The 24867-nt window shown below is 42.3% G+C and overlaps 1 protein-coding gene across 1 annotated transcript in view; it reads left to right on the plus strand.

Moving 5' to 3' along the window:
• MSH3 (mutS homolog 3) overlaps positions 1–24867 on the plus strand; it is a 132018-nt gene that overhangs the window by 30790 nt on the left and 76361 nt on the right. Inside the window, exons 9-11 of the mRNA XM_038765562.1 lie at positions 10668–10780; positions 12088–12202; positions 22717–22801. Of these exons, the coding sequence (XP_038621490.1) occupies positions 10668–10780; positions 12088–12202; positions 22717–22801 (313 nt within the window). The remainder of the gene's footprint in view (positions 1–10667; positions 10781–12087; positions 12203–22716; positions 22802–24867) is intronic.

Raw genomic sequence — 24867 nt, forward strand, 5'->3', positions numbered from 1 at the left:
TTTCCCTTCTCTTTGGGAAGATTTTAAAATACAGACCACACAAGTGGAATGCACTGACTACTTTTCCTACATTCTATTTTTTGATCACTTTACACTTTCACCAAATTCTGGTGGGAAATTGTAGATCACAGAAACATAGGGCTAGAAGGGGGCTTTAGGCGCCAGGTGCGTTCTGGATAAATGGCACAAAGATCCCACGGAAATAAATTTCACTTGAACCCTTAGTAACCTATTTCAGGCTTCAGTGGCAAGCTTGTAGTAATAGTAGTAGTAGCAGCATTTACTGTCCACCTACTTGGTGCAGTTCACTGTGTGTGTTACGTGCTTGAGAAGTTCAGAGTAGCTAAGGGACGTGTTTTCTGCCCACCAAGGAGTTTACACTTCAGCGGGGGAGACCAGCATAAAAATATTTACAAATATCAGGCTAACATAGGCATCTGAATTGCGATTCCACCTCGCTCCTTCCCAACTTCTTATTTTTTATATGGAGAGAGTTTGGCCAAAAGGAAGTTTGTTGATGAATTGTCAGTGGGTAAAGTTCACTCCCTGTAGTACACAGTTGGAATTAGGCATGGTCCCTGTCCCTCAGAGGGCTCACAATTCTAAAAATTAAAAAGGGGGAGAGGGGACTGGTGACGGGCACATAGAAATAGTGAAAATAAAGCACTAAGACAACATAAAGACAGACACAGTGATCAGTAAGGCACTGGGGCTCCTCTCACCCCAGAGTCCAGTCACAACCACGGCTACTGTCAGTGCTACAGCCGTCACCGACACGCTTCCCGAGGCTTTGTGGAGATGGTGCCGGGCTGCAGCTGCTTTTCCTCTGTCCTGATGGAGTGGTGCAGGGCTGGTCGGGATAATAAAGATGGCATTTCATTAAGCGCTTACTATGTAGCAGATATAGGTTCCTTTGTGACAGAGGAGAGCCAGTACAGGATCCCAGGGTGGCAACATGGCCGAGGAACACTCAGGGCCCTGAGAGTCACGATGGGGTGATGTCTGGTGCGGAAGTCCGGGACACGGTCAGCGGGGGCAAGAGTCCGCACAGGTGTGGCCCGCAATGCACACACAAGGCAACCTGCTCTCACTCTGCCTGGACACACAGTTAAGAGGAAATGAAAAATATTTGAGTAAATAATAAATTTATTTACAGGCGCTTGCCCAACATCTAATCCAGATGCCTCTTGGCAGCAGCTTAAAGCTGCTTCACCTCTTTAAAGGGAGAAAAAAAGGAAAAGCACCCGATCTCTATGGACAGTAAAAATAAGAACTGTTATATTTAAATGTTTGCAGTTTACCAAATACTGCGCTAAGCACTGGGATAGGTATGTTAGATAAAATCCATTCATTCTTTCAATTGCATTTATTGAGCGCTTACTGTGTGCAGAGCACTATACTAAGATGAGACACAGTCCCTGGCCCCCATGGGGCTCATGGTTTAAGTACTTACTCTTATAGGTGAATTTTATTAATTAATTTTACAGAAGTGGAAACTGAGGGATATAGAAATGAAGTGACTTGCCCAAGGCCACCACGCAGGCAAGTGGCAGAACTGGGAATAGAACCTAGGTCTCCTGACTCCCAATCGTGTCCTCTTTCCACCAGACTTTGCAGAATAATTGCAAATCTTTGCACTTTTCTTTGAAGGTGCTATTTCCTGATCTTTAAATATTTTCATTACTCACTGAACTCCATCTATCTTTAGCCTATTTTCAATATTTTTACTTTTCTCATCATCCTCCCCGCCATTCCATTAAGCCCTTTGATTTCAAGCACAGCGATTTTGAATGTGTGTTTCATTTTGGATTAAATAAATATTTTTAGCAGCCGTGCAAATTGGGCTATGCATGGAATGTTAAAAAAAAAAATCCACCTGGGCATAAAGGCAATCAGAGCATCTAAAATGAATGTAAATACTCTATTCTCCATGCCCCAAACAACCTTGATTTCAAGATGTTTCCTTCCCTTTCCTCAAAGTGTATGTTTTAGAATGCAAAAATACGTCATTCCTCAATTCGCCCTTTTCCAAATATCTGTGTGGCTATCGTTTGTTTCATGGATGAGAGCACAGACCTTGGAGTCAGAAGGACCTGGGTTCTAATTCCAGTTCCATCTGCTTTATGACCTTGGGCAAGTCACTTCTTTGTGCCTCCATTACCTCATCTGTAAATTGGGGATTAAGGCTGTGAGAGAAAAATGCAACGGAGTTGGTAGACATTCATTCATTCATTCAATCGTATTTATTGAGCGCTTACTGTGTGCAGAGCACTGTACTAAGCGCTTGGGAGTACAAATTGGCAGCATATAGAGACGGTCCCTACCCAACAGTGGGTTCACAGACATATTCCCTGCCCAATGTGAGCTTGCAGTCTAGATAAATTAGAGGCAGGGGGAATTGTAGAGTATAAGGATAGGAACATAGGTTCTTTGGGGCGAGGTAAGTGTCGAAGTGCTCAAGTGGTATCCAGCCAGGTTCATAGGTGATGTAGAGGGGAGGGTGGATAGAGCAAATGAGGGCTTTATAATAATAATAATAATAATAATAATAATCTGTACCTACTTTTCATCTTTCTCACTATCAACCCCTTGCCAGCGTCCTCCTTTGGGACTGGAACTCCCTTCCTTTTCACATCCAGCCATCTATCACTCTCCCTACATTCAAAACCCGCCCAAAAATCTTATCTCCTCCAAGAGGCCTTCCCTGACTAAGAATAATTGGAAGAATGATTAGACATGTTTAGTATTTAGATGGTAGTTGGCTATATGGGAGATAATGAGATCATGTCCAAAGGAAGTGAGAGCGTTAGACACTGATTCAATCCTCAGAGTGTAAAATCACGACTTCCGTGAAGGTGAATAAATGCGCAATAAAAGTCACCATTTTGTCATAGTTTCCAGGTTACTCTGTCCAACAGTGTTCCTGAACTTACACTCTTAAAAATATGGGTAGAGCAGCCTTGAGATCCACGCCACTACAAAGACATGCTGATTCAAATTTACCGTGAGACCACCTTAATTAAAAAAAATATTGGAATCTAGAGATTCCAAGTTTCAGAACTTTAGTATTTAAAAGCCATCCATATGTGAATATCCAATACACAAATTGCAAAACTGCAATTGTAACATTCTTGTAAAGCTATGAAAGCTTGAAAGAATCAGTGGAAAAATTGACAAGTTCAACATTCATCAAATTTAATGGGTTTCTAAATCCTTCTCTGCTTATTAAACAAAACTTTAATTAGAGCAGTGATTGAGAAACCAGATGTCTCCTCTATTCCATCTAGTTAACGCTTATGAAAATGTTGTGAAGCTTAAAGAAGGTCACTTGTTTGAACTGGGAAAAATTAAACCATGGCTTTTTAGAAATCTGAATGTTTAGCTAGTATGGAAGGGAGAATCGCAGATGAGTTTGCCAGGTTATCTGCATTACTGAGCTTCTGCGTGTGTGTTTATGTAGCTGGTTTTTGACTCTCCTCTTACCTATATTCTTCTTGAATTTATTTGAAATATTTCTCTTGATTGGGGCAATTATTTTTATTGTTAAAGAAGCAGTGTGGCCCAGTGGAAAGAGCATGGCGCTGGGCGTCAGAGGACCTGGGTTTCTCCTGACTCCCCCAGTTATCTGGTGTGGAACCTTGGGCAAATCACCTAATTTTTGTGACTCAGTTTCATCATCAACTGAAGCACTTAGTACAATGCTCTGCACACAGTAAGCACCCAATAAATACGATTGAATGAATGAATGAATGAGAAAGGGAATCAAGGCCCAATACTGATACAGAGTCCCTGAATAAAAATGCAATTAAGAGGTCCTAAACTGACCAAAGCGCAAAGCTCCTTCCTAAAGACCGTGGAGATGGCTTTGATTAATTTGTTTGTCCCCCTGTAGATGGTAGATTTCATAAGGGCTGGGATCATGGTGCACAGGGATGGTGTCTAACCATCTCTGTTCTATTGTATGCTCCCAAGTAGAACATTGTAGAATGCTCTGCACACAATAAGCAATCAGTAAATACCATTGATTGATAGATCGGTGATTGGACCCACATGGGGCTCCCAGTCTAAGACGGAGGCAGAGCGGGGATTATTTCTATTTATTTTATTTTGTTAGTATGTTTGGTTTTGTTCTCTGTCTCCCCCTTTTAGACTGTGAGCCCACTGTTGGGTAGGGACTGTCTCTATATCTTGCCAATTTGTACTTCCCAAGCGCTTAGTCCAGTGCTCTGCACATAGTAAGCGCTCAATAAATACGATTGATGATGATGATGATGATCTACAAAATGGAGATTCAGTGCCTGTGCTCTCTCCCACTTAGCATGTGAGCCCCATGTGGGACCTGATTATTTTGTATCTGCCCCAGCACTTCATACATTGCTTGGCACATAGATGATTATGGTTTTCTGACACAGAGCACCTGCACAAAAAGCATTTCTTCTGATACAGCCCAGTGCACTGCATCTGAATAACACTGTTAGCCCAAGTGTGTAGCGAAAGCACACGTTTTGGCAGAACTGAGTGTTCTTGAACATATGTAGACAGAGAATTACGAAATTGTCAAAGTGGTTGGCTTTGATAAATAAAAAGGCCTGGCAGGTCATGCGTTGTTCAGGATTAATTGCAGATTAGAGAGAAGTGTTGGTCATTTTTTCCTCGAAGGTTGTATAACCTGATTTCGTTAACTAGACATTTTCTCAACAGAGTTTTTGCCAGAGAATTCTTCTGTGTGCATTAAAATTTTAAAAGCAGCATCCCGATTTTGAAAATCCAGAGCCGTTCTTACTTTAATACTCTGAACTCCTTACGAAGTGCGGAGGTGTGAATATTTGAGAGAATATTCTCTGTCAGCTTTTGTCTGTCATTGGTTTGAATCTTTCTGGCGCATCTCAATCTCATAGAGCACTATGCGTGGAAAAACAGTGAAAAATCAATCAATCAATCGTATTGAGCGCTTACTGTGTGCAGAGCACTGTACTAAGCACTTGGGAAGTACAAGTTGGCAACATATAGAGACAGTCCCTACCCAACAGTGGGCTCACAGTCTAAAAGGGGGAGACAGAACAAAACCAAACATACTAACAAAATAAAATAAATAGAATAGATCTGTACAAGTAAAATAAATAAATAAATAGAGTAATAAATATGTACAAACATATATGCATGTATGAATGTTCTTCACATTTTTAGTATAATTTTCTAAAGTTAGTTTATTTCACAGAGCATAAAATGAAAGATCTTTAATATGAATTGAGACTTTAATCTTTAATTCAGATACAGCATGACCTAGTGGCTAGAGCACAGTCCTGGGAGTCAAAGGGACCTGGTTTTAATCCAGACTCCGCCACTTGTTTGCTGTGTGACTTTGGACAAATCACTTCACATCTCTGTGCCTCAATTACCTCATCTGTAAAATGGGGATTAATACTCCGAGCCCTATGTGGGACAGGGACTGTGTCCAATTTGATTAGCTCATTTCTACCCCAGTGCTTAGTGAAGTGCCTGGCACATAGTAAGCGCTTAACAAATACCTTAAAAAATAAACCAGATCGGTCTTTGACCTTTACCCAGTCTCTATTTGTGCACATTATTCAAGACATTGCGGATTGTTTTTCAGATGATCTAAGCATGACAAGTTGGCTATGTCCTTGGAAACTTTGTCCAGACCCATAGACAAATCTGGGGAAGACTATGTAGGCATCGCTAAGTTACATTATAATGGTCGTTGCATTGGATAAGTCTCTCACTAAGGCATACCAAAAGAGCTGAGTTAATGAAATGGCTATATTCCTTTAGGAATGTCTCTTGTGGAATTCAGTCAGTCAATCAGATGTGTTTATTGAGCAATTACTGTGTGCCGAGCACTGTACTAAACTCTTTTTTTATGGCATTTCATTCATTCAATCAATCATATTTATTAAGCGCTTACTCTGAGTAGAGCACTGTACTAAGCGCTTGGGAAGTACAAGTTGGCAACATATAGAGACGATCCCTACCCAACAGTGGGCTCACAGTTTAGAAGTGGGAGACAGAGAACAAAACAAAACATATTAACAGAATAAGATAAATAGAATAAATATGTACAAATAAAATAGAGTAATAAATACATACAAACATATATACATATGTACAGGTGCTGTGGGGAGGGGAAGGAGGTAAGGCGGGGGGGATGGAGAGGGGGAGGAGGGGAATTTGTTATGTGTTATTTGTTATGTACTTACTCTGTGCCAGGCACTGTACTAAGCACTGGAGTAGAAACAGAGTAGAAACAGGGAAGCAGCATGGCTCAGTGCAAAGAGCACGGGCTTTGGAGTCAGAGGTCATGGGTTCAAATCCCGGCTCTGCTGATCGTCAGCTGTATGACTTTGGGCAAGTCACTCAACTTCTCTGTGCCTCAGTTACCTCACCTGTAAAATGGGGATTAAGACTGTGAGCCCCCCATGGGACAACCTGATCACCTTGTAACCTCCCCAGCGCTTAGAACAGTGCTTTGTACACAGTAAGCGCTTAATAAATGCCAGTAAAAAACAACAACAACCAAAAAAACCCAAGCTAATCAGGTTGGACACAGTCCATGTTGTACATGGGGCTCCCAGTCTTAATCCCCATTTTACAGATGAGGGAACTGAGGCACAGAGAAGCTAAGTGACTTGCCCAAGGTCACACAGCAAACTGGTGGCAGAGCTGGGATTAGAACCTGGGTCCTTCTGACTCCCAAGATTGTGCTCTGTCCACTAGCCACAAATATAACAGAGTGGGTAGGCATGTTTCCTGCCCGCAACAAGTTTACAATCTAGAAGTATCAAGTATCAGGTAATCAAGTTGGATGCAGTCCATTCCCCAAATGGGGCTCACAGTCTGTGTGACTTTGGGTTACCAGAAGACATAAACAGCCTGTAGGAAGTACAGATCTGCTAATCCAAAATACTGCATAACATTTATTATTTATCTTTTAGAAGGGTCATTAATGCGTGATGATGATGGTATTTGTTAAGTGCTTACTATGTGCCAAGCACTTTTAAGCATTTCATGTTTGTATCACCTCTTAAAAGCCCACTTCCTTTCTAAAGCCATTACTAAGTGACAGTTGCTGATCATCCCTGTATGCTTTTGTTAAATATGTGCGTGTTTTGTGTGTCTACTTGTCCTTTGTGTTTACTCTCATCAGTATCGCCTATCAAAATGTTGACTCCAAGAGGACACGAATCACACCTTGTTTAAACTTGTTTTAAAAAGTGCTTGGTGCACATAGGCGTTTAATAATTTCCCAAGGTGAAGGCATTAGTGATTTGATGTGGAAGTGTAAGAAAACAACAGCTAAGAGGCTTTTTATGTTTGTGCAGCAAATGATTTCAATTTAAGCAAGTATCCCAAAACGGAAACGTCAGAAGCAGTGATTTGGGTTTGAAATAATACCCCAGGCTGGTCATGGAAGTTCAGTCTTGGAAGGAGCTCACTTCTCTTAGCTTCCCTTTAGATAGATGGGAGGTAAGTAGGAGAATAGGACTGGGCAACACATCCCGTCTGCCCTTGCCCTGATGGTAGTTGGGGCCCGAACAGGCCATGACAGTTAACTGGAAATAAGGCCAAGGATTCTGCCCTGTTTGCAAGGTAAGAGAGCTATGCAGTCATCACTAGCAAAAGCAGTGCATAATTACATATTAACATTAAACATAGAGAAGCAGTGTGGCCTAGTGGATAGAGCGCAAGCTTGATAGTCAGAAGAATCTAAATTCTAATCTCGGTTTCTCAATTTGTCTGCTGTGTGACTTTGGGCAAGTAACTTCACTTCCCTGTGCCTCAGTTACCCCATCTGTGCAATGGGGATCAAGACTGTGAACCCCTTGTGGGACAGGGACTGTGTCCAACCTGACTTGCATATCCAACCCAGTGCTTATCAGGTCACGTGGGACATGGTAAGTGCTTAACAAATAACACAATTATTATTATTATTATTAATAATAATAGTATGCATGTATTTTGTATTCTCTTCTATCCCTAAATTACATGATACTAATGATATTTTGGACTTCAAAAACATAATTTTGACCATTTTTTTCTTCTTGAGTAGGAGTGTCAAAAAGAGCTTAAATATGGAAAGTGCTGTTCAACGCCCCCCCCCATCCTCATAAAATATCAATATTAGTGGTATTTCTTGAGTGCTCGCTGTGAAGCATTGTACCAAGCACTTGTTCCGTAAAAGGTGATTTTCTAATCTCCAATCATTCCATGATATTGATTTCTGTGGACAGCAAGTACTGGCACAGAGACAAAAAGCCAGAGTTTTATTTTAAGTGATTTTATTTTCCACACTCAGGTCGGAGGACCCTGAGATGAGAGCTCAGGGGACCGTCTCCCACGTGACTTGGTACCAAAATGCATCTAGTGTCCTGTGACCTCATTACACTGTGCCCCCTGCCCAGCGAAGCAGAGAGCACAATCTGGGGCGCCTTTGCTAGTGAACTCTTGCCTCTTGTTCTGGTCTTGGGGTGCACGATGGTGCTTGATGGGTCCTGGGAGGAAGGAGTAGGTGCCAGGCCTGGGGCGGGATATGGAGTAGGGGAGGATAGTCCCCAAGGCAAGGAGGTGATAGTGCCAGGGAGCTGGGATGGATACCTCCCCACATGGCGACGCGATCCAGCTTCTGTTCATTCATTCATTGTCATATTTATTGAGCACTTACTGTGTGCATAGAACTGTACTAAGCATTTGGAAAGTGCTTCAAGGCTTAGCTGCTTGTCCCATTATTATTATTATTATTATTGTTATCCCTTGTCAAGCAGGGAACAGCGCCTTAAATATTTTTTGATAATTCTATTTGTTCTGCCGATTTTGACACCTGCCTACATGTTTTGTTTTGTTGTCTGTCTCCCCCTTCTTGACTGTGAGCCCGTTGTTAGGTAGGAACCGTCTCTATATGTTGCCGACTTTGTACTTCCCAAGCGCTTAGTACAGTGCTCTGCACACAGTAAGCACTCAGTAAATATGATTGAATTCAATGAATGAGTGAATGCTTGTGCCCACCAGTTGCCTAGGTAGGGACTTATGAGTGGGTGGCACCCCCTCTGCCCCTCGCCCCCAAATATTTCCTTTTTGTTTGTTTGAACCTACTACGTCCACCAACAACAGCTCTGTGTATGCCCTGTCCACACCTTCCATGCCTTTGTAAATTCTTCATATTCCTTTTCAGCCTTTGCCAGTTCACACTGAAGGCTCCTAATCTTTACAGTCTTCTCTCATGGTAGCTTGAGCCCCATCTTACCTCCTCCCCTTCCCCACAGCACCTGTATATATGTATATATGTTTGTACATATTTATTACTCTATTTATTTATTTATTTTACTTGTGCATATCTATTCTATTTTATTTTGTAGTATGTTTGGTTTTGTCTCCCCCTTTTAGACTGTGAGCCCACTGTTGGGTAGGGACTGTCTCTATATGTTGCCAATTTGTACTTCCCAAGCGCTTAGTACAGTGCTCTGCACACAGTAAGCGCTCAATAAATACGATTGATGATGATGATGATTTGAGACAGGGAATGTGTCCAATCTGATCGTTATATGTACCCCATCACTTAGAGCAGTGCTTGACACATGGTAAGCCTTAACAGATATGATAATAATAATTCCCCTCACCATTTTGTTGTCCTTCTCCTATTATGTTCTTTCTGTGTTTTCCATATTCTGTCCTTTCTGAAACATGGTGACCAGGACTTGGTGCATAGCCCAGATGCAGAGCTAGTGAGGGTTTACATAGTGGCAGAACTTTGTCCTTTGATTTGTTTTCTGGGCCTTTTCTGTTTAATATCCAGGATTTTGTAGGCTCTCTGGCTGCCCAGTGCTCGGTGGTTGGGTAAACCTGAGGAAGCTGTCTTTTGTATCCCTCTCCCAGTAAGGGCCTCTAGGACACTGGCCAGTCCCTTGTGTTCCCTAGCAATGCAGCCTTTGGTAAGGGAATGTCCAGTGATCTTTCTGGATCTGGGGATATTGCAGTTGAATTAGGAAGATGCCACTGTGAGGATACACAATTCTCCCTGATTGCAGAGGGGTGTTTGGCTGCCCCTTGTGGATCCGCAAGCAGAATTAGGATTTTTTAGCTGAGAAAGATAGAAAGATGATTTTGATTATTTTCACTAAATACTCTGTGACGCTGATTTCCACTCCAATAGGTGTCAATATTTTGGACTGCGGCAGCTAAAAGGCTGCATGCCTAGTGGAGAACATGGGATTGGAAATCAGGAGACTCCACTTCAAACCCCAGTTGGCTACTGTTGTGAATGTGGACAATTCACTTAACCTCTCTGGACCTCGGTCTCCTCATCTGTAAAATGGGGGTAGCATAGATTGCTACAGTCTAACCCCCTTTTAGACTGTGAGCCCACTGTTGGGTAGGGACTGTCTCTATATGTTGCCAATTTGTACTTCCCAAGCGCTTAGTACAGTGCTCTGCACATAGTAAGCGCTCAATAAATACGATTGATGATGATGATGATAGATTGGTAGCCCGGTGAAGAACAAGGACTGTATCTAATCTCATAATTTTATACCTACTCTGGCGCTTAGCTTATATTAAGTGCTTAACAAGTGCCATGGTTAAAGGAAGTGATTGAATGTGGGACTCAGTTGATACACTGGCTTAGATCAAGTAACAAATCCATTTAACTGTTTCAGTGTCCGAGATGACAGAATTCGAGTAGAACGAATGGACAGCCTTCATTTTGAATACAGTCAAGCCTTCCAGCTGATCACAGAGTTTTATTCCAAAGATGTTCTTGGCATTCAAGGTATGGATGTATTTTGTCCTTCCTAACCATTATCCCAGTATTCGGCTGTGTTAGGCTTTTGGTTAAGACTTGTATGATTGATCCTCAGTACAGATAAAATATGGACATAAAGGAAAGATATACTGCACATAGCAGTCAATCTCCCCAAGAAGAAGTCTTTTGGTTGTTGTTTGGTACATACTTATGTTATATAAGCGGTGCTCCTAGATTAGGCTGGGCAGTTATTTTTGGTCAAGGACCACATTGTACGTTCTGCAGCATCTTCAAGGTCATCACTAGAGCACAAGGATCCCAAATTTTCTCATGACCATTTGTCTTTGTGGGTTGCTGGGAGTTGAAGTCCCAGAAGCATTGTATTTGCCAGGGTCATAATAATAATAATAATAATAATAATAATAATAATAACATTTGTTAAGCGCTTACTATGTGCAGAGCACTGTTCTAAGTGGGTAAGCTCCTTATCCACAAGGCACTTACAGTCTTTTGGGAGAGGAAAGTGGCCATAAATGACCAAACATGCAGTAGATAAGAGTGAGAGCACTGAGATGAATGATGAAAACAAACTAGGCAAATAAGTAGTAAACAGCACTACATTTGGGTTAGCAGTAAGTCCTTGATGATAAGTTGATCATTCTTGACACTATGGCACATGTAACAGGGAAGGCCTGGAATGCAGAAGCTTGGTGCTTTCTTCGTTTTCAGCTGTTTTGTTTATTTGTTGACACATTCCATCCACAGAAATCTTTAAGGTGAAGCTGACCCCCAGTTTTACTATTCATTTGCCAACATTGGCATCTAGGAGGATTCTAACAATTCACCTTTCATAGCATTGGAGGGAGAGGACTCACTTCCACCTCTCTCACACAGCTTTTCTCATGTGCTTTTGGCAAGCTCAAGGAGTGAATCATTGTCCAAGAGCCATCGTGTTTGTGGCTGCTGGGAATTGAGTTGCCGTATATCGCTTGAAAAGTGGAGATGGAAATGGTTGTGGTGTCAAGGATGTAGCAGAAAGACAAGATGTAGCAGAAAGACAACTCACCTTGGGAGCTAGATGCCCTGGTACAAGCAAGTAGATGGAGTAGTTCCCACACGGTGCCACCACTCTGTTTTAATCCCTCTCGAGTTTTGAATTCAATTTAGACCAACCCAACTCTCCTTAGCAAGCCACCCACACCAGATTTCCCAATCTATTTCAAGAAATAAAAGCATTTTAATTATAGAAGAAAACAATTCCACTCGTCCGTTGTATTTATGTGATGTAATCACGACACAATCGTTTTTTAATGGAAGGAAACCATCTTTTTTAGGTCCCCCCAGTTTTTCTGGAATCTTAGATTTGGATAAGCCTGTGATTTGCTCTCTGGCAGCAGTAATTAAATATCTTAAAGAATTTAATTTGGAGAAGACACTTTACAACACAAGGTAAGTCACATCTCAGAAATCTTTGAAAATCTAATGATTAGAAAGTAACTTATGTTTCCTTTTCTTAAAACATATGATTCTGTGTTCTCTGGCATTTGGTCTCCCAAAATCAGATTTCCTTTTCCCAGTCCAAAGATGGTCCTTAGAAGAAAAATTCTCTATGGTGATGGTAAAGTCCATGAAAACATCAACCCGTAAAATGAGTGTTATTTAAAAGGTTTGGAAGTTGAGCAAAGGGCTCTTGGGGATACTAACTATATTTAAAGTAATTTGCATTTGAGAAGCTGCAGAAAGGTGCAGAAAAGTAGTTTGAAAGAGGGAGGGGACTCTTAAGATTAAAATATTTCTCCAACTCTTACCCAGTTTCAGGTTTTATTCTATAGGCACAAGTGTAAAACATGACTGTTGTGTTTGGCAAGTTTTTATAGCAGTGATTAAGAGAGTGAGGAGGCACCCTTACTTCCATCACTTTTCCGTTTCGTTTGAAAATGTTTATACTAAGAAAGTATCTGAACAATAACAAGTTTAGTGTAATATTTATTCATAAGGATTTCCTGTGTTTGAGTTGTATAAAAATAGGGTATACCTGCATCTGGTGTTGGAAGTTTTAACTGAATGAAGTACAAAGTGCTCAAAAGTTATAGGATTATTTAGTGAGAGTGTGCTATGGGAATATAAACGAATGGCAAGCAGAGTCCAATCTCCCATAATTTGTGTTTTCACTGTCTTTTGGACAGAAAGCTGTTGCAGAATTAGGAGACATTGTTCTGACAGTGTACAACTGTTGGGAATAGAATGCAGCGTGAGGTCGGAAGAAAAAGTTGTGCACGTGTGCACAGAGCTGATCATCATCATCATCAATCGTATTTATTGAGCGCTTACTATGTGCAGAGCACTGTACTAAGTGCTTGGGAAGTACAAATTGGCAACATATAGAGACAGTCCCTACCCAACAGTGGGCTCACAGTCTAAAAGGGGGAGACAGAGAACAAAACCAAACATACTAACAAAATAAAATAAAATAAAATAAATAGAATAGATAGACATTAATAAATGTCTGAATACTGGAGTTCATGAAGCTTTCCCTATCAGGGCTCATGTACTGGAACCAAATTTTCCTTAACCGGGGTGTGTAAAGAGCGTAACCCCCGCACTTTGGGAGACCTGACTTTATTATGATGTTTGCTTAGCTTTTTCAGAAGGGGGTAGTTTTTAGGAAAATACAGTGGCCCGACCTGTATACAAAATGGCTCCTCTTCTTCCTCCGTCCTGTATCTTGGAAAAGAAGGAAAGCATTAAGAGAATGAGCTCTGTGAGGCTTTCAGAGCAAGGCTTGGTTCTGTTTTTTTCATTGCCGCCTCGAGAGAGAGCGGGCACGGCCCGTGCTGCGCTTGAGGCCGTTGATCCCCAGGCTGCTCCTCTGGGCTCCCTGGATGCTCTTTAACCGCCTGATGTGCTGCAGTACCATCTTACACTGCTCCTGGATCTGATATTGCCATTGTCATGGGAGTTGAGGCAGGGATAGGCAGCAGAAAGCAGCAGGGACTTAGAAGAGCCAAAAAAACCCGCACGGGACCCCGGAGCATTGGATTAAGCAGCAGTGATTGAGCTGTGTTTGCTGACCCAGCTCAAGAAGCACTTTATAGATTTATTTTTATGGTTGTTAAGTGCTTATTCTGTGCCAGGCACTGAGGTAGATTTTGATGACTCTAGGCTGAGTGAATTAAGGGAGTGAAGAATACACATTGTATGGCCCTGGAGCTCCTGTTTTACCAACCTACCGGTGGTATTTATCGAGCACTTCCTATAATAATAATGATGGTATTTGTTAAGTGCTTACTATGTGCAAAGCCCTGTTCTAAGCGCTGCAGAGCCCTGTACTAAGTAAGCATGTGGGAAAATAGAGTAGGTAGACACTATCCCTTCCCACAGGGAGCAGACGGACTAGGAGAGACATGTTAAAATAAATTGCAGATGGATGTGTACGTAAGTGCTGAGGGGTGGAGGTGGAGTGAATATCAAAGTGCATATTTAAATCATTTCTTCGTTTAGGAAAAAAAGCCATGTCCTAGAAAAAGCACCTGGAAAAGAAACTGCAAGTACAGTTTTGACAAGCAGAATGAGATTATTTAGGAACCGAAATGGTAAGGTTAAGCTATTTCTTGAACTGAGTTACCAGAGAGAGAATGAGAGTGCTTTTGCATGGTTTAACTTGTAACTTGTACAGTGCTTGGCATATAGTCAGCGTTTAACAAATGCCATAGTTATTATTTACTAGGAAATACTCTTGCAAAATTGCCCACAAGCAGTGTGCTCTTCATATATTTAAAGCATCTTATAGGATCTATTCGCATCAGAATTTTCATTGGTTTGGAAAATTGGAGGGTAGTATTTTATGTTGTCGAAGAGCTTAATTACTCCATCCTGAACAAAGGTTCCTGCAAAGGTAAATGTTGGTATAATTCCTGATAGGTTAATTTCTGCTTACCTTCTGTTTAACTACTGCTTAACATGGTATGAATTATATCAGCATCTATCTTTGCAGGAATCTTTCTTAAGGGTGGAGTAGTTAGGTTCTTTTAGTTTACAAGATTGCAAGGCTACTACGCATTTCATTTACTGCATTAAATTAGACTCCTGGCTGACCTCCCAACCTCCTGTCTCTCCCTGCCCCAGTCCATACTTCACTTCGCTGCCCAGATCATCTTTCTAGAAAAACGTTCAGGACATGTCACCCCCCTTCCTCAAAAATCTCCAGTGGTTGCCTATCCACCTCTGTATCAAAAAAAACAACAACTCCTCACCATGGGCTTTTAAGCACCCCATCACCCTGCTCCCTCCTACCTCACTTCTCTCCTTCTGCAACCCAGCACACATTCTTTGCTCCTCTAGTCCTGCCCTTTTCACTGTGCCCCAATCTTGCCTGTCTCACCGCCGACCCCTTTGCCACATCCTGCCTCTGGCCTGAGACGCCGTCCCTCCTCAAATCCGACACTCAATTACTCTCCTCCTCCTTCAAAGCCTTATTGAAGGCACATCTTCTCCAAGAGGGCTTCCCAGACTAAGCCTCACTTTTCCTCACCTCCCACTCCCTTCTGTGTTGCCCTGACTTGCTCCCTTTGCTCTTCCACCCTCACAGCACTTATGTATATATCTGTAATTTTATTTATTTGTATTGATATTGCTCCCTTTGCTCTTCCACCCCCACAGCACTTCTGTATATATCTGTAATTTTATTTATTTGTATTGATATCCGTCTCCCCCAGCTCTAGACTATGAGCTCATTATGGGCAGGGAGTGTCACTGTTTATTGTTGTACTGTACTTTCCCAAATGCTTAGTGCAATGCTCTACACAGAAAACGCTTAATAAAAACGACTGAGTAAGTGCACGGTCTTGATGAAATTACCAGTGGAGTTATTATAGGATTTTAGGGTTTGTTATCTTTGTCACTGAGTTTGAATTTTCAGTTTTGGAAAGGTGAGCAAAATTACTGTAGAGATGTTGAAAATCAGTCTGCCCTTACTTTCCAAAGAAGCAGCCCTAGTGCTGTATGAGGTTTCACTGTGACTCTATATTTCTTTGTGTTTTTCCCACCTCCCCCACGAGACTGTGAGCCCACTGTTGGGTAGGGACTGTCTCTATATGTTGCCAATTTGTACTTCCCAAGCGCTTAGTACAGTGCTCTGCACACAGTAAGCACTCAATAAATACAATTGATGATGATGATGATGATGAGAGTGTGTAACCTGAGGAACTGGGAATTCTTCTCTGATGAAGAGTCTGTAAAAAAAGGACCTTTCCATGTAACATTATCACTCTCCTAAAGACAAATGCCAAATTAATGTCCTGAGCTATGAAGCCTAATCCAAAATTCATCGGAGTAAATAGATGAGATTGGTTATAAATAGGCTGACCATGTAATTGATGGCCACAATTGGATTAGGAGGGGTAGAAAAAGCTCATGCCCCAAACTGCCATATAGTTTCTTTATTCTTTGGCAACAGTGCTTCATAGCTATCTGGTGTCTGAATTACTTTTACTCAGAAACAAAGATGGCTAGTGGATTCTATAGTCCAGAAACAAAATAGCCACCACAGGAAATACAGCTGGAAGTGCCACACAAGTCTTTGCAAGGTATAATCACATTTCTCTCATCTCTAGACTGTAGGCACTTTGTGGGCAGGGAACATGCCTATCAACCCTGTTGTATTCACCCAAGCCCTTGGTACAGTGCTCTGCACACAGTAAGGGCTCAATAAATACCACTGATTGATTGATTCTCTAATCTTACCTTGCTGAATACTCTGGGATATAATATCGAGACTTTAAATGACCATATGGCTGGATGGGACGTCAAAAATCATACATTTCTCCAGTTTGTTCCACCCAAATCGGAACATATGGTCGCCCTAATTTAAAGCACTTAGTACATTTTCAAATTATGGAGTGCAGAGTTGTTTAAAAATTAAATAGAAAAGTTTCTTTTTTAATCCTTTACATAACATGGGACTGTGTTTCACAGATCTTTTGAAAACCCCCAAGAGGGTTCCTTGAGTACAATCTTATTCCTTTTACATTTTTCCAGAGTGATCTGTTTTGTGACTGTATTTTGTGCTTGGATGCTAGAGCACAAATTGAATTTAATTTCAAATGGATTGGATGGTGGAGGTTTATTAAGTGATGGTTCTTTCCTGGAGCTTCATATTAAAAAAATTCATTGAGTGCATAAGGAAATGAACCACTTCAGTGGAAGTATAAAGAGGAACTGCACCAAAGGAAAATAACTTTATGGGTAGAAATAAAACCATTATTGTGTAACACATTTTGAAAGAAGGATGGTGTTTTTTTCTCTCTCTAATCCTGCCATTTAAGTGGATTTAACCTAATATGTTGATCTAATGGAATAAGGAAGTTGTAGAGTGGAAGAAGATTTTATCCATGTAGTTGTATGGTTTTGGCACATATATCAAAAGGACTATGATGAGTAATTTTTTTTTTTTTTTTCAAAAATTGAAAAGTTAACTAAGACCTTCATTTCAGTTGCAGTTTTCTACTGGGAGAAATGTCATTTGAAATCCTATTTTTATGATTCTCTGGCAGGATTTCTCTGGGAATTCACTTTGGGTAGAACCATTTGCTACATTTTTATTAGAAATTGCCATATTTTTATTTATGTCCGGCTAAAAATTTCAGTAAAATATTTTCAAAGGCATTCTACAGGATTTCCTAACCAAAAAAAAAACACCCCATTGGTAAGCTCTGCTATTGAAATAACTCAGACAAACATAGTAAAGAAGAAACAATCTCCTTTAACTGCGAACTGCAAAATAGCTTAGAAATGAAGTTAATAATAAAGTAATTTTAAAGTGCAGTGTTGCTGTCGGAAATAGGCTCATATTCTAGCTGGAGATTGATTCCGAGGCCAATATCCTGCAGTCTGGCCTCTGACGGGGCAAAGAGTCTACTCATCTCTAACTCCTTATCGGCTATGAAACCACGGTAACATCAATCACCCTCCTAGAAAATCCCCGAACAGGTTTGGTTGTTTTGAATCATGCTTTTCATTTTGAAACTAGCTGTTGGGGTTCAAGTAGATTTCCCTGAGGAAGTCTCTGGTGCTTTTACGAGGCAAACGAGGTTGCTCTAAGACCATGGAAGCGTGGGGAAGGAGAATATTTAGAAGCAGGTCTAACATATGCCAATTTTTCTTGAAGATCCGAAACTCTGGGAGGTCAATCTCATGCACGTAGGGAATCAAGAGCGTGGTGTCTGAAATCACGTACTACTGCTCTCCTCTCGAATTCACCCCAGGAGCCGTGGTATCAGCCTGCTGCTCACCGTAGTTTCCTGGGGCAACATAAGCTTCAATTCTCCATCAGCTCTGACTCTTCACCAGACTGTCCCAGGATTTAGCAAGCTAGAGTGAACTCGGTGGCAGGCGTTGGGCCGGAAGGATGGGGTGGAGCCAGCCTGCAGCTAACGGAAAAAGAGACGGGTTCCGGGCACTGTTTTTGTCTCACGTAATCTAAGAGGGCGGGAGAGCAGGTATTTTAACTCCCATTTACAGATGAAACGGGACGCAGATCAAGCGACTTGTCCGAGGTCGCACAGCAGTCAAATTCATTCAGTCGTCTTTATTGAGCATTTATCGACTGTGTGCAGAGCACTGTACTAAGCGCTTGGGAAGTCCAAGTTGGCAACACACAGAGCCGGTCCCTACCCAACGGTGGGCCCACAGTCTAGAGGGGGGAGACAGACGACAAAAGATAACGTGTGGACTGGCGTCATCAGACTAAATAGAAATAAAGGTAGAAGCACGTCATTAACAAAATGAATAGAATGGTAAACATGTACAAGTAAAATAAATGGAGTGATAAATCTGTACAAACATATATACAGGTGCTGTGGGGAGGGGAAGGAGGTAGGGCGGGGGGGGAAGGGGAGGAGGAGAGGAAAAAGGGGGAAAAAGGAAAAAGTCAAATGGGGAAGCTGGGACTTCCCTGACTGAGACCCTTCCTTCCTCTCCCCCTCGTCCCCCTCTCCATCCCCCGCATCTTACTTCTTTCCCTTCCCCACAGCACCTGTATATATGTATATATGTTTGTACATATTTATTACCCTATTCATTTTACTTGTACATATCTATTCTATTTATTTTATTTTGTTAGTATGTTTGGTTTTGTTCTCTGTCTCCCCCTTTTAGGCTGTGAGCCCACTGTTGGGTAGGGACTGTCTCTGTATGTTGCCAACTTGTACTTCCCAAGCGCTTAGTAAAGTGCTCTGCACACAGTAAGCGCTCAATAAATACGATTGATTGATTGATTGGGACTGGAACCAGTGTCTTCTGACTCCTATTCCTGTGGTCTTTCCCATGGGCCACGCTGCCAACAGACTGGATATGGGTGTTTGGTGAGAGGGAGGAGTGAAGGAGAATGCCAGTGGCACTTAGAACACTTTTACATCCGATTCAGCTTTACAAAAGACTGCTTTTGCGTTTACATCACAACCCTCCTTTATGACACTAGATCTGGGGGCCTGGGAAGTGGGAGGGGAGGGAGATGTGGGCTAGTGGATAGCACACAGGCATGGGAGTCCGTAGGACCTGGGTTCTAATCCGGCTCCTTCACGTATCTGCTGTGTGACCGTAGGCAAGTCACTTAACTTCTGTGTGCCTCAGTTGCCTCATCTGTAAAATGGGGATTAAGACTGTGAGCCCCATGTGGGACGTGGGCAAGCAGGGAAAGTGCAACAGAACAAACATACATTCCAGATATATAAGGTATTTACTGAGCGTTTCCTGTGTGCCACGCACTGTACTAAGCCCTAGGGAGGGTGCAGTACAACAACAGATACATTCCAGATACATCTCGTATTTACTGAGCACTTCCTATGTGCCAAGCAATTAGCTTGTATTTACCCCAGCTTTAGAACAGTGCTTGACACATAGCAAGCACTTAACAAATATTATTATCATTATTATTCATTCATTCAATCGTATTTATTGAGTGCTTACTGCATGCAGAGCACTGTACTAAGCGCTTGGGAAGTACAAGTTGGCAACATATAGAGACGATCTCTACCCAACAACGGGCTCACAGTCTGGAAGGAGGAGACAGACAACAAAACAAAACATTTGGACAGGTGTCAAGTCATCAGAATAAATAGAAGTAAAGCTAGATGCACATCATTAACAAAATAAATAGAATAGTAAATATGGACAAGTAAAATAAATAGAGTATTTACAAGTGCTGTGGGGAGGGGAAGGAGGTAGGGCAGGGGGGATGGGGAGGAGGAGAGGAAAAAGTATTAATAATATTATAATTATTAATAAAAGCTTCTTGGGTGGTGGGGGCCTGAAAGAAAAGTTTTAAAGGGAGAAAGCGTGGGAGGAGTGGCAGTTTAAGTGATCTCCAGAGATACCAGGGAGGGTCAACACATCCATTTTATTTCTGAGTAAAAGTTGGCTCTCCTATAAGGAAACCTTTCTGACAATATAAATATATTAATGTAGCTACATTATTCATCCCCCACGCCTGGAATGCCCTCCCTCTGCCCATCCGCCAAGCTAGCTCTCTTCCTCCCTTCAAGGCCCTGCTGAGAGCTCACCTCCTCCAGGAGGCCTTCCCAGACTGAGCCCCTTCCTTCCTCTCCCTCTCGTCCCCCTCTCCATCCCCCCATCTTACCTCCCCCCCTTCCCCACAGCACCTGTATATATGTATATATGTTTGTACATATTTTTTTTACTCTAATTTATTTGTACATATCTATTCTATTTTATTTTGTTAGTATGTTTGGACTCTGTCTCCCCCTTTTAGACTGTGAGCCCACTGTTGGGTAGGGACTGTCTCTATATGTTGCCAATTTGTACTTCCCAAGCGCTTAGTACAGTGCTCTGCACATAGTAAGCGCTCAATAAATACGATTGATGATGATGATGATCTGTGATTGGTTGAGCACAAAACTCTAGGTAATTTGGGTAAGCCTCTTGTGGGCAGGGAATGTGTCTATCAGCCCCTTTGCATTGTACTCTCCCAGTGCTTAGTACGGTGCTATGCCCACAGTAAGCGCTCAATAAGTGCCATCGATTGGTTGATCCTGCTGGTCCAAGTAGGGGCTAATTTCACGTTTTTCCTGTGGGAAAATCAGTTTCAATGTAAACCATTTCGACTTAAGCCCTGCTTTTAAGAACCAATTGTGTCGCACGTGTGAAATGTACTAAGATTCCTTCTTAACAACATAGTAACATGGAAATCAAGGCCAGATCTACCCTATAGTGGAAACCAGGCAATTGCTATGACAGCCGGTAGTGATGATGGCATTTATTAAGCACTTAACTGTGTGCAAAGCACGGTTCTAAGTGCTTGGGAGGTTACAAGGTGATCAGGTTGTCCCACGTGGGGGCTCACAGTCTTAATCCCCATTTTACAGATGAGGTAATTGAGGCACAGAGAAGTGAAGTGACTTGCCCAAAGTCACACAGCTGACAATTGGCAGAGCTGGGATTTGAACCCATGACCTCTGACTCCAAAGCCCGGGCTCTTTCCACTGAGCCACGCTGCTTCCCAAGTGAAGCAGTGAAGAGGCAGCAATTCTCAATGCACGGCCCAGCTGCCATCTGCTCCCTTGGTTGTACCTAGAAATTTTGTACCAGAATTTTGTACCAAAATTTCTGGAGTCTGTTTTAAGTGCCTGTACAAGAATTATTGTAAACTAGAGGATGTGGATGAAATAATAATAATAATAATGATGGTATTTATTAAGCACTTACTATGTGCAAAGCACTGTTCTAAGCGCTGGGGAGGTTACAAGGTGATCAGGTTGTCCCACGGGGGGCTCACAGTCTTAACCCCCATTTTACATATGAGGGAACTGAGGCCCAGAGAAGTGAAGTGACTTGCCCAAAGTCACACAGCGGACAATTGGCGGAGTCGGGATTTGAACCCATGACCTCTGACTCCAAAGCCCGGGCTCTTTCCACTGAGCCACGCTGCTTCTCTGAAAGGGTAGATGATAACTGTACAAGAGAAGCAGCGTGGCTCAGTGGAAAGAGCACGGGCTTTGGGGTTAGTGGTCGTGGGTTCAAATCCCGGCTCCACCAGTTGTCAGCTGTGTGACTTTGGGCAAGTCACTTAACTTTTCTGTGCGTCAGTTACCTCATTTGTAAAATAGGGATTGACTGTGAGCCCCCTGTGGGACAACCTGGTCACCTTGTAGCCTTCCCAGCGCTTAGAACAGTGCTTTGCACATAGTAAGCGCTTAATAAATGCCATTATTATGATTATTTTTACAAGTACCCCTCTGGGAAATGTTCTCACTTAAGGAGAGAGTGCTGAGAAGCATACACAATTTGCTCCACCATCAGGCTCAATCGTGCTGCTTTGTAAGTCCTGTTCAAATACAATTGGGGGAGGGTAGCTGGGGAACAGGAAGGAGAGAAATATTCCCCATGTTTGAGGGATGGATATACTTTTTGGAAGCAGCAGCGAATGTGTTTTTACACATTTTTTATTTACTGAACATTGGCCATTCTGTTGTTGCTAATTGCCGGTAAGAGGAGAGTTTTGTATATCTTGTCATGTTTTTCCTCGAAGAATGGGAAACTTGGATTATCTCCATTTGCTAAATCCACTGAAGGAATGCATCTATCCCCACTGTTTTTCGTTTCTTGGTTAAACACATTTGTGTTTCTTCCCCATTGGTGCATTTGCCAGCCTGTGCATTAAATGGAGTCTTCTATTTTAATTTAATTATCCTTTTGCCTCCTCTAGACTGTAAACTCATTATGCGCAGGGAACATGTCGGCTAATTCTGTTGTATCGTACTCTCGCAAGCGCTTAGTAAAATGCCCTGTATATAGTAAGTGCTCAATAAATAAGATTGTTTTCAATATTGTCTTTCAGAGCAGCTAACTTTGGTTTTATTATTACAGGAATTTAGGGAGCGTTGTGCGAATTAATATTTTCCTTCTTTCCTCACTCACTGTAAGCATGATTTCACACTGTTCCTTTTCAGAAATTTTAAGCAGCTGTCAAGTGAAATGGAATATATGACAATTAATGGGACAACGCTGAAGAATCTGGAAATCTTACAGAATCAGGTTAGGAAAATATATATTCCATGTAATGGCCAGTTAACAGTCAGCACCTTTTTGTGATGAAGGCAATGGCAAATTCTTCTAAATTCTTAGCATACAGTTGAAGCAGGAACTTTATCCATTGTTTGTCATTTCACCATTCATGCTTACCCCCTTTTCCAACTTGAGAGCAGTGTCACATGACCCGTTTGACTTCAACTGTTGAAATATTTTGAAAGAAGAATTATTTTGAAATCTTCTTTTCTCCCTAGAGACTTTCTGCCACTGTTGCATGTGACTTTTCATTGTTAATTTGAAATGAGGTTTAAGAAGATTGAGAGAAAATAATGGACAATAAGTTCATAATGAGTTATTAGAGGGAAAAGTACAGGATGTTAAAGGATGAAGCGAAGGATCCTGGAAGTAGAGCACTGTGTTTTGCATCTGTATGTGACCTGCTTCGGTCAACTCTCCACCCACTGAGAAAGCCCACTTCCCTGGCCTACTCTGAGGAAATTGTGGGTAGTGTAGATCTTTGTTGTAAATCAGGCAAAGCCTTTGTATCCCCACTCTCTTCTGAAAGAAAGAAGAGAGAGGCTATACAAAAGCTTTTGATTCCTTGTCTGCCGTGACGTCGTCCTTTTGGGGCAGAGGTTGAGGGAGGAGGCAGAAAGAAGACAGGAGGGAAATGCCGGCATGGCATAGTCCTGGCTAGGATGTACCCCGGGCATTCTGATGGCTGTGTCGCCCTTCAATCGGTGATATTTATTGAGAGCCTTACTATGTGCAGAGCACTGTACTAAGTGCTTGGGAGCGTACAACACAACAGAATTAATGGACCCCTTCCCTGCCCTTAATGAGCTTACAGTCAGTCTAATGAAACTTACTCGCCTCCAACATATACCAGCAAAGGAGCCTACTTATCCGGCCAGGCCTGTGACTTTATTACTGTTTCCCACCTTTGGGTCAGGTAAACTGTGAGTAGGGGGAGTCTTTCCTTGGACGTTGCAGGAGAGGAAGAAGTTAAAGAACAGTAGCCACAAAATATATACAGGGCCTGCTGCTTGCAAGGCACTTAACAAGGCGGAGAAAGTCATGGGTTCTAATCTTGGCTCTGCCACTTGTCTGCTGTGTGGCCTTGGGCAAGTCACTTTACTTCCCTGTGCCTCAGTTACTTCATCTGGAAATGGGGATTGAGACTGTGAGCCCCACGTGAGGCAGGGAGTATATCAATCCCTATTTGCTTGTATCCACCCCCGTGCTTAGTATAGTGCCTGGCACATAGTAAGCGTTTAACAAATACCATAATTATTATACCGACGAAGTGTAGGATGCAGTGACTATCCATGACTATTTTATTCATTCATTCAATCATATTTATTGAGCGCTTACTGTGTGCAGAGCACTGTACTAAGCACTTGGGAAGTACAAGTCGGTAACGTATAGAGACAGTCCCTACCCAACAATGGGCTCACAGTCTAGAAGGGGGAGACAGACAACAAAACAAAACAAGTAGACAGGTGTCAAAATCGTCAGAACAAATAGAATTAAAACTATATGCACATAATTAACAAAATAAATAGAATAGTAAATACATACAAGTAAAATAGAGTAATAAATCTGAACAAATATATACAAGTGCTGTGGGGAGAGGAAGGAGGTAGGGTCGGAGGGCCAGGGAGGAGGAGAGGGAAAAGGAGGCTCAGTCTGGGTAGGCCTCCTGGAGGAGGTGAGCTCTCAGTAGGGCTTTGAAGGGAGGAAGAGAACTAGCTTGGCGGATGTGAGGAGGGACAAAATTCCAGGCCAGGGGAAGGACGTGGGCTGGGGGTCAACGGCGGGACAGGCGAGAACGAGGGCTAATGGTGAGGAGATTAGTGGCAGAGGAGCAGAGGGTGCGGGCTGGGCTGGAGAAGGAGAGAAGAGAGGTGAGGTAGGAGGGGGCGAGGGGATGGACAGCCTGGAAGCCGAGAGTGAGGAGTTTTTGCCTGATGCGTAGGTTGACAGGCAGCCACTGGAGATATTTGAGGAGGGGAGAAACATGCCCAGAGCGTTTCTGCACAGAGATGATCCGGGCAGCAGAGTGAAATATA

This window comes from Tachyglossus aculeatus, chromosome 23 (assembly GCF_015852505.1).
Source record: "Tachyglossus aculeatus isolate mTacAcu1 chromosome 23, mTacAcu1.pri, whole genome shotgun sequence".
Taxonomy (NCBI): domain Eukaryota; kingdom Metazoa; phylum Chordata; class Mammalia; order Monotremata; family Tachyglossidae; genus Tachyglossus; species Tachyglossus aculeatus.